This window comes from Bidens hawaiensis, unplaced genomic scaffold (genome assembly GCF_021521415.1).
Source record: "Bidens hawaiensis isolate Kalapana, Puna unplaced genomic scaffold, B.hawaiensis_p1.1 tig00043086_1, whole genome shotgun sequence".
NCBI classification, from domain to species: Eukaryota; Viridiplantae; Streptophyta; class Magnoliopsida; order Asterales; family Asteraceae; genus Bidens; species Bidens hawaiensis.
In genome coordinates this window covers 32,805-43,318 of record NW_027505824.1, presented here as the reverse complement: position 1 = coordinate 43,318, position 10,514 = coordinate 32,805, and the positions used below count along the sequence as shown (strand labels likewise).

The window sequence follows — 10,514 nt, the reverse complement described above, 5'->3', positions numbered from 1 at the left end:
ATATTAAAAAAATATAGGAAAAAATTGATTTCAAAAAAGGGATCACAAAGTTATCACACAAGAAGAAAATATTGTATAGGAACATTATGAAGAACAATAGGGAATATGTGTATAGTAGTAGTAAATAGTAATATAACAAATCTTATATCCAAATCAAAGATATTTCATCTTTATAGTAAAGCAAACTAAACGATAAATACAAGACTATTGGATATCAGAAATTCAAAATGATCAAACTTCATAGACTGTATAAATATAGATATTCTTTGATGAGAAAGATGCGCACTTAAACAAAATAATCATTATACAAAAATACTTTCAAATAATCAAACTTGCAAAAAGCACGGTGAGAGTTCAATACTTGTAATGTGTGTTCTAGATTATTGTGTTGTTGGAGTTATTTATTTGTTTATAATTAGATTTTGTTATCTAAGAATGTATTCATATTACAACCAACTAGAAACCCTTACTAGATAAATGGCAGGGAAACATGTATACACTCCATAATGTGTGCTATCGAATCAATTTCATGGGACTAACTCCCACCCCATACAAAAGATTTATTAGATATAACATTTCATTCTTAATCTTCATTAGTCACATATAAATCAGATATTACATTTAAGGTTTGTAACTCATTTCATCCTTTTGATGGATGAACCTAAGAATAATCTATTGCATGCATTTACCATCACATGGACTATTCTTGTAATTTACTTGAACAAGATTTTTTTTTTCTTTTTTTTTTTAAGTACACACCTCCCACAATCTCATATCTCCCTCACCCTCTTCCTTATCCTATGGGATATAGGGTTGCATTAATGTTGTGTGTTTGAATCAAATGGGGATTGTTGTTGTTGGCTTAATGTGGTTTCTTTTAGTTTGTCTACTAGTACTAGTTCGGTTTTTGTTTATAGTAACATGATGATGAATTACATAGTTAGGGGACCAATTGAGGCAACAGAGAAGTTGACTTTTTTATAATACAAAAGATCCTCCCATGGCTTTTGTACCTTTAATTTCAATAGTTTATTACAAATAGTCATTGTTGAGGTTATAAGACACGAAAATGTCCTTATATATGCATCTTACGTTATTTTTTTAACGTTCGTACAACCGAACGATAGATATGTGACAAACCCTAAACGTAAATGATGGAAGATATAATTTTTTGTATAACTGAAGAACGAAAAGTATAATTTATTTGTTTTGTGAGGTAAAGAAGATCTTGAAAAGGTATAATAATAATTATAACTTTACATATGAATTATTTGAATTTGGAAAGGGAAGAAATGTTGTGTGGACAAAAATAGGCATGGAAGGGTAAGATCGATGTCATCAACAACCTCCCCCTCATTTTTTGTCTTTTTATGTCCTTTCACTTTCATTCTTTATCCACCCCAATATTTAACTATTTCATGAAATACAAACCATCATGCTCTCTTTGACTTGGTAGATGTTTAGTTAGTAATTAATCAATTTTAAATTATTATACCTTAAACTTAACTCGAATACAAAATTTTAGAACCTCAAATGAGAAATTTATACCTTTTATTCTTATTTAGATAATTTACATGAAGATCGACCGCGAGACCACCTTTATTTTCAAATACATATATTAAAAACTATATTATATGTAATCGTAGGACTGACTCAATCTTTATAGAGACTAAAACAACTCTCTTTTCGTAAACAAAGTAATTTCTTTGTTTATAATCCTAACACATGAGAATTTTTTTGACACAAATACATTTTGTATACTACTTACTTTATAGACAATCATATTTAAAATATTTATCTTAAATGTTATAAGACGTACAATCATACATACTAAAGTCTGAGTGAAAAGAAAATAGGTTTTCAAACACACATGAGTTAACTGCTACTAATTTACGTAAAGTAGTGTCGAACTAAACAAGTAACGCTAGTCGACGATTATGGCTCAGTTCGTATTTTAGACGTTCGTTTCGGTTCGATTGTAAACAAGCCAAATAACGAGCAAGCCTTCGTTCGCCTCGGCTCGGCTCGTGAACAACCCTACATGTGGCCCATGAGTCAATCACAAATATAGGCTATTCAGGAATTGGGCTTTTGATATACTGAGTAGCCTATGGGACACAACGTGGCCTACAAAACCCAAAATATCTAAGACCCAAGGGCCAGAATTAAGAAAGCGTTTGATAGTTGATAATTGATACCGGAAAGGAATACTATTGGTTTCACCTGTCCTGATTAATTTATAATCGTTATTATTAAAAATTTTCATAGATGATTTAATAATCATAATTTGAAGTAAAAATGTGTTTTCTCTTCTTTGGAAAAACACAAATTTGTCCTTTTCTTTAAATAAGATCTTAATATTCATATATGTAGTAACTAGCGGTATCATTCGCTTGGTTATAATGCCAGTCGATGTCGCCACTTAGTATAGCAACAAAAAAACATAGGCCTAAAAAACGAATACTTATAGCAGTCTCTATGTTCTTCGGACGGTATTGATCCCGTTTGTAACGGTACTAACACCCGTTATAATTTATGATACAAAAAAAAAGTAAAAAAAACTCTACTGTGAATAGAACACTCTTTTCTACGAAATCTATATCGGAACGTTGAGAAAACCGTTAAAACAATGCCGGTACCGGCACAGATGTTGTTCACAGTATCAGTTAAGTTTGTCATGGTAAAGAGCAAAAAAAAAATCAATTCTATTTTGGCATGTTCAATTTTGAATAAAACTTTTATCGAAACGTAACTAAATCATGTCAATTATACTATAATATTATTAAAATAATGAAAAAGGTATACGACATCACTCTGTATAAAAATAAAAATAAATAAAATTCTATGCAACTTTAATGGCATGTATCTAAAGCGAAATGATGGTTACAACATTCCTTTAACAACAAAATATAACGGAGTTAATGCTAAGAGACTCATATGACAAGAAATGAAAATCGCATACGAATATATGATCATATTAAAAAAATAGTTAAAGAGTGACTGAAACAGGATTTTTGGAAAAACTAACTATACGATAATATATTCTGCAATATAAGTTGTGTGTTCGATGTTGCAATGTCGATATTCCAAGTGTTTTTGAGCTAAATGAAAATGACTTGGAATGGTTCAACAATTAAAGACATTAAAAATGATTTTGATTTATGGTTGTTGGATGATATATTTAGTAAGGCTGATTATGTGGTTTTGTGTAGGGGTGCAAACGAGCTGAAGCGAGCCCGAGCTCGACTATGCTCGAGCTCGACTTGTTTAGATTACACAGAGCTCGAGCTCAGCTCGTTTCGAGCTCTATTTTCAAAGCTCGAGTTCGGCTCGTGAGTAGATTTTCAAGCTCGAGCTCGGCTTGTTTACTATATATATATCAACTATTTTTTATATAATTATAATTATTTTTATATTTTTTTCTATTAAAACTTTATGTATAAGATAATATATATTATTAGTTATTTATATTTATTTTCTCGTAACATTATATATATTAATTAATAATTATTAAATATATATTTTAAAAAATTATATAAACGACAGGCTCGTTTAGGCTCGTGAGTCGGCTTGAGCTCGATAAGTGAAGCTCGGGCCCGGGTTCGTTTATTAAACGAGCTTATTTTTAGGCTCGGACTCGATTAGGCTCGACTCGATCGAGCTTTTTAACGAGTCGATCTCGAGTAACTTGTGAGTAGCTCGGCTCATTTACCCCTAGTTTTGTGATATCAATGAGAGAGACTAACTTGTGTGTTTGATAACAATTACATGAAAAAGTATATATCACATTTTGAAATACCTAACCAACTATGTTAAAAAAAACAAATCATTTTAAAGACGCTTCCGTCACATGTTCAAACCAGGGGCGGATCTATGGCACAAATGGGTGGTTCTGAGGAACCACCCGAGTTTTGAAATAATAGTGTATTTATGTATAAAAAATATTAAAGGAACCACATTATAAATTGGAAAAGAACCACCTCATTCTTATTTGACGCGCTTGTACAGCTGGTAAGTTGTTGATTTTGCAACCTAGAGGTCACATGTTCGATTCCGTTTTTTTACACTTATTTTTTTTAACTCACTCTTATACCAATTAGGGTTTTATAATAATAATACACAAACACCACAAAACACACTGCAGCGTCTCTCCCCTGATCCCTCTTCAAGACTACCAGCCGTCCCCGTCCGTTCTCCGACCACCGCGTTACCGCTGCCGCTTTTCCGGCCGTCCTTCTACCCTCCTCCCGCCGCTGCATAACCTTTCACTCTTCCTCGAAGCTCGATTGTTCGAATCCTCCCACTTTGAAGGAAAAGTTACATTCATTGTTAGATGTTAATTGTTCTTTTTCTTCTTCTTCTTCAATGTTAATTGTTCTTAACTGTTATTGTTGGTTTCAATTTGTTAGGTTGTTAGAAAGATAAGCTGCAGAAGGTTATCTTTAAGTTGTTTATTTGTCCCCAGCCCCTGACCCTCTTCAGCCCCTGACTGCCGGCAGCCTCACTCCGTCAGCCACTCGTCCTCGTCACTCCGACCATCGTGGAACGTCGGCAACCTCACTCTGTCAGCCACTCAGCCGTCCCCGTCCTCTTGCCACTGCCTACTCTTACTCGAATCATCTACTCCTCCCACTTTGAAGGTAAGTTTACATTCACAATCCATTGTTAAATGTTAATTGTTCTTGACTTCTTGTAAAATGTTAATTGCTCTTGATTGTTAAGTTATTTGTTAAATTTAGTTTTAGTTTGTTAGATTGTTGGTTTTAATTTGTTAGTTTTTAATTTCTAATGACGGTGTCTCTTTTATTATTTTTTCGTATTTTTATTATGTAATGAACTTTCTCGAACCATCGAACCGACCCGAACCTTAAACCGACCCGGATTTTTTTATACCCGACTCCATGAAATAGAAACGTCTAAAAGTAGTGCACCATCCGGAAAAAAATCCTGGATCCGCCACTGGTTCAAACTTAGGGTTCTTTGGTGTAATTTTTATACTCAAATCGTTTTCATAACACCATATTTTAAATCTTTAGTGTAATATAAACCACATACACCATATTTTAAATTCTGGTCATTCTTTTTCAAGTGAATATGAATCCATAAAAGCAGGTGATACCTTTTACCTAATTTCTTTTACTTTGACTACACCTTATAGCCTGCTTCCTGACTAATATACTTTTTGCACGATGCATCTTATAATACAAAATTCGCTCCTTTATACCTGATTTTAAATCAATACGTTGAACATTTGAAAGAGAGATCATTTCAACACTTGTGACAAATTATTTATATCATACTTGTAATATTATAAAAGTGATGAACAAGCATACAACAACTATGTAATTAACTCTTAAAACTTTATAATGACGGAACGTTTATAAAATTGCATCTCATAAGTTTATTAACAAACTTTTAAATACCAAATACAAATAAGTCAAGCAGTAGTCTCATGACTTTTCTTATGGGAGGTTGTGGGTTCGATTCTCGCGTTTAGCATTTTGTTACGATTTGAGTCAAAGGTTTTTCTACTATTTATCAGGATGATCACAGGTGTCCGGCCGTGCGGGCCTTTGTTGTTGAGAAAAAAAAGGAAAATTTAAATTTTTGTTTGGAATCGTCTTACGTTACCGAACAAACTTGTAAATGTAACTTATTATGTTTAAACAATTGTGAGAATGATGTAGTAACATAAAGATGTTTATGAAAATAATGATGAAATCATCTAATCAAGATGAAAAGACCTCGTACCTTTATAAGCCTTAGTAAAAAAGGCTTTTTAATGATTGTGTAACTTAGCAATGAATTTGGAAAGATAGTGTTCACCCTATAATTTAATAATTTTCTACTATAAGCTCAATTAAAAGTTGAAACTTGAAACTCCTTAATTGATAACTACACCTAAACCAAATATGTTTTAGTTTTCTTCAATTTCTTTGTACTTCTTTGTACTTGATATACAGACATAGTGATCACACGTATTGCTCTTTTTCATTTAAAAAAAAATGAACAATGAATGCCCAAACGCTTGGGGATCACACCAATAATGGGTTCGCTCTTTCGCCCAAAGAATAGAACATTGTGACCCGGCCCACCCACCCACTCATGAGGAAATCTACAATTGAGAAAACCTTTGACTTAACTTGAAACAAATTACTACATGTGAGACTGACACCCGTTATATTCATCATCCATATTAATGTTTTATTTAACTAAATATAAATGAAAATTAATGCACATTGTCATACATGAGATCACAAATTTTAGAGATTTTAAATTATATTTTAGCAGACAGGTAGAAATTATGCTCTCAAAAAAATCAAACAATTTAGGTTTATCACTTTGTTTTTGTAATAATAGGGTTATTCATACTCACCGCGCATACCTATACACCTATTCTTTTGAATCTGATACATAAAACGGTTTTTAACCGTCTCTCTTTTTCCCTCGACATGTTATTATGCTCCTTGTAGCACGTAAAAATGCTTGCACGATTTCCTACTTATAATTGATTATGTATTAAACGCACATGCACACACAAATATATGCCAGTTGAACATAAACAATAATACATTAACGCTCACTTACTAAATGTTCACAAACGTGTAGTATCTTGTTCCTTTCCATTTATTTATATGGCAATACTACAAAAAAAAAACCAATATATTTTTTGTTTTTTGCTCACAAAAGTTTCTTAACTCAACTTTTGAATAAAAAAAGTCCCTCCACTTGTTGAATTTGAACATAAAAGTCCCTCAACTCAACTTTTACACAAAAAAGTCTCTCAACTCAACTTTTACATATAAAGTATTAACAAGATCCTCGTCTTCAATTCCTCATATTTGTGACTTGCTTTATAAGTAGTGTCACTAAAATCATCCTCTTCATCATTTGGGTATTACTCCGTTTTATAAAAGCATGTACATAATCCGTAATTAAATAACATCTACAAAAAAAATAATGGTTAACAGAAACAAGAATAATAAAGGCGATATACGATATATATGTTCATTCTTGTGGTTCGATTTCAAGTTTATTTATTGATTTATTTTCCCTATTACATACGTCGTGTCGATTTAAAGTTGCAAAGATTTGCCAATCGTTTTTTTTTTGTGCTTGTAATCGTTAGTTGTCGTTTCAGATTATTAGGGTTTATGTGCAAAAGTTGAGTTGATTAACTTTTTTGTGCAAAAATTGAGTTAAAGGGCTTTTATGTTCAAATTTAACAAGTTGAGGGACTTTCATGTGCAAAAGTTGAGTTCAGAGACTTTTGTAAGCGAACACAAAAAGTATATTAGTTTTTTTGCGGTATTTATAAACAAACATATAACATTGTTAACGTCCATTTATTTGATTATCAAATAAACTTATAACAAAACTCCCATCAAATGATTCAGGAATCAACAACTCAGAAAGAAGTAGGCATTTTAGGTGAGTCAAACGATACGTTCACATTCACACACAATATAAAAATGTTTTGTAAAATCACATACACAACCTACAAGAACAAATACATATTATGAAAATATGAATATAGACATATGCATTCCATGATGCAACCGACTTAGGAATAGTCGCACTAGATCACCCAAAAAAAAAAAAGAGTTTTAATTGCATAATTTCACAACATAAATAAAAAGTTATAAAGAAACAAATAAACAGCTAAAATGGTCGTCGGCGGAGTAAAAAAAGAAAGATAGATAATAGCCGGCGTTGACCTCAAGGTGTTAAATACACTACACTTTCATAGATCGGATACTACTAACACATACATATAGATACAGATAGATACAGATAGACTGTGTGTTCCTGTGAACCAAACAGTGTATTTCCAGATTCATCACTCAAATCAATTTTCGAAATTTACTTCTCACCATACCATACGCAACTTCAGCCTCAAGCTTCCACTCAATTAACCACCCCTCAGTTTCTGCAACCGTGTGAAGTAATCTCAAAACTATCAAGGTAAACTTCGTTTTTCATCTTCAACATTAAACTGTGTAAATAATGAATAGTTTCTATTTCAGTCTGGTAACGGTTATTCTCATTTTCGATTTAGATCTGATTAGATTCACCTTTCCAAACGGTTACTCATTTACACCTTTTAATTCGCTTTAGATCTATACAGTTTAGATTATTATTATTAAGTCAGATCTACTTCAGCATTCGTAATGTTTATTATTATTATTATTATTACGATTTACTTCAGCAGTTTGATAATGTTTAGTTTGAATTGTTACAGATTAGCATTTGTAAGGTAAATCATGTTCAGGCAATCGCCACGGAGAAACGGTAGAAACAAAGGATTGAAGATAAAGCATGTGTTGCAGATATTAGTGTTGCTTGGTGTGAGTGTGTGGTTGCTGTACCAGATCCAGCACACCGGTAATAAGAAGGCGGTGGCTGCTACGGCTGTCTCCGAGAGGTTGCAGAGTGATGAGAGAGTGAAGTTAGGGAGAAAGGATCTTGATCCGAAAGTGGAGGAAGCGAATGGTGAGCGTCGTGAAGATGAAGATGTAGATGAGAACAATGCGGAGGAGCTTGGTCGGGATCATGATAACAATACGAGTGAGGAGGAGGAGGGTAGCGAGCAGGAGAAGACCGAAGAGGAGAATGACGAGAGTAAAGAGAAGGAGGATGGGATCGAGAAGATGAACGAGACGGAGAATGAGAGTGAAGAGAGTCGAGAAACAGATGAAGAGAGTGGAAGTGAAGAGACCAAACGAGAGGTCGAAGATGACCATAATGAAGAAGATAGTATTAAGGAAGTGGGAGGTGATGGTGAAGGGCAAAGTGAAAGCCGAAGTGATGGAAATGAGGAGAGTGTTGATAGTAGAAAAGGAGATGACGCGTCAAGTGAAGTGGTTGATGAATCTCAGAAGACCGCGTTTACGGACTCTACACACATAAGTTCTGACCTGAATTCAGAACAAAGTGAGTCAGCTCAGAACGAGTCAACGGAGCATAATGAAGAGCAAAAAAGTCAAAGTACTGACTCGAACTCCAATGAGTCAACACAGACCGAGTCAAATGAGCAAACTGAAGATACTAATTCTGCCAACAATGATGCAAGTTCAGAGTCAAACTCAGCACAAAATGAGTCAACTCAGACGGAGTCAAAGGAGCAAGCTGAAGATACTAACTCTACCAACAATGATGCAAGCTCAGAGTCAAACTCTGCACAAAATGAGTCAACGCAGACGGAGGCCAAGGAGCAAATCGTGAACAATGACTCTACTAATGATGGAGCAACCTCAGATTCAAACTCATCACAAAACGAGTCAACAAAGACTGAGTCCGAAGAGCAAAACGGAAGTACAGACTCAAACTCTGAACAAACCAAGCCAACCCAGACAGGGTCTGAAGAGCAGACTCAAACTACAGATGCCAACAATGGAGCAACATCTGATTCAAACTCAGCACAAAACGAGTCAACTCAGGAGCAAACAGACACTACCAACAACGGTGCAAATTCAGATTCAAACTCGGCACCAAATGACTCAACCCAGGAGCAAACAGACACTACCAACAACGGTGCAAATTCAGATTCAAACTCATCACAAACCGAGTTGATCCAGACAGATTCCAATGAGCAAACTCAAAGTACAGACACAAACAACAATGAATCAACTCAGACAGAGTCCCACGAGCAAACTCAAAGCAAAGACACCAACAACAATGAGTCAACTCAGACAGAGTCCGATGAGCAAACTCAAAGCACAGACACCAACAGCAATGAGTCAACTCAGACAGAGTCCAATAAGCAAACTCAAAACACAGAGACAAGCAATGAGTCCACTCAGACAGTGTCCAATGAGCAAACTCAAAGCACAGAGACCAACGGCAATGAGTCAACTCAGACAGAGTCCAATGAGCAGACTCAAAGCACAGAGACCAACAACAATGAGTCAACTCAGACTCAGTCCAATGAGCAAACTCAAAACACAGATACCAACAACAATGGAGCAAATTCTGAATCAAATTCAGTAGAAAACGAGTCAACTCAGACTCAGTCCAACGAGCAAACTCAAAGCACAGACAACAACAATGGTAGCACAGACTCAACTGGTAATGAGAACAATGGAGCTGAAGAACATAAAGCTGACGGAGAACAAGCTTCAAATGAAAGCAACAACAGTGAAGATACTTCATCAAACAATACAGGGTCGGAACAGACTGATGAGAGTGCATCAGTAACACAAGATGAGGACGCTCGCACAGATCTGGGAACATTGCCAGAGACCGGAAATGAAGGAAGCAGCAGCCATGATACCGCAGCCGCTGAGTAGAATCTCTTCCTATGTGTTTTACCCGCTTTACACATTATAAGATCTATTAAGTTTTTATGTCCCATTCTTTTGTATTTTTTTTCTACTGCAAAGCTAGTATAATGTATGTATCGGTGTTTCCTCCTGAGATATGTTTTGTGGCACCACCGTTTTAAACCTAAGGTTTTGTATTAGGAAACATTGATTCAAAATAACTGAGTCGAGTTTTCTTTTAATGAAAGTATT

At 34.5% G+C, this 10,514-nt stretch overlaps 1 protein-coding gene across 1 annotated transcript; it reads left to right on the top strand.

Annotated features, from left to right (window-relative positions):
* The first annotated feature begins 7,855 nt into the window (after window positions 1–7,855).
* LOC143615471 (uncharacterized) lies at window positions 7,856–10,348 on the top strand. The gene is made up of 3 exons (XM_077088591.1): window positions 7,856–7,974; window positions 8,258–9,534; window positions 9,781–10,348. The coding sequence occupies exons 2-3, from the start codon at window positions 8,265–8,267 to the stop codon at window positions 10,287–10,289; spliced, it is 1,779 nt and encodes a 592-aa protein (XP_076944706.1). The 5' UTR covers window positions 7,856–7,974; window positions 8,258–8,264; the 3' UTR covers window positions 10,290–10,348.
* Window positions 10,349–10,514: the final 166 nt, after the last annotated feature.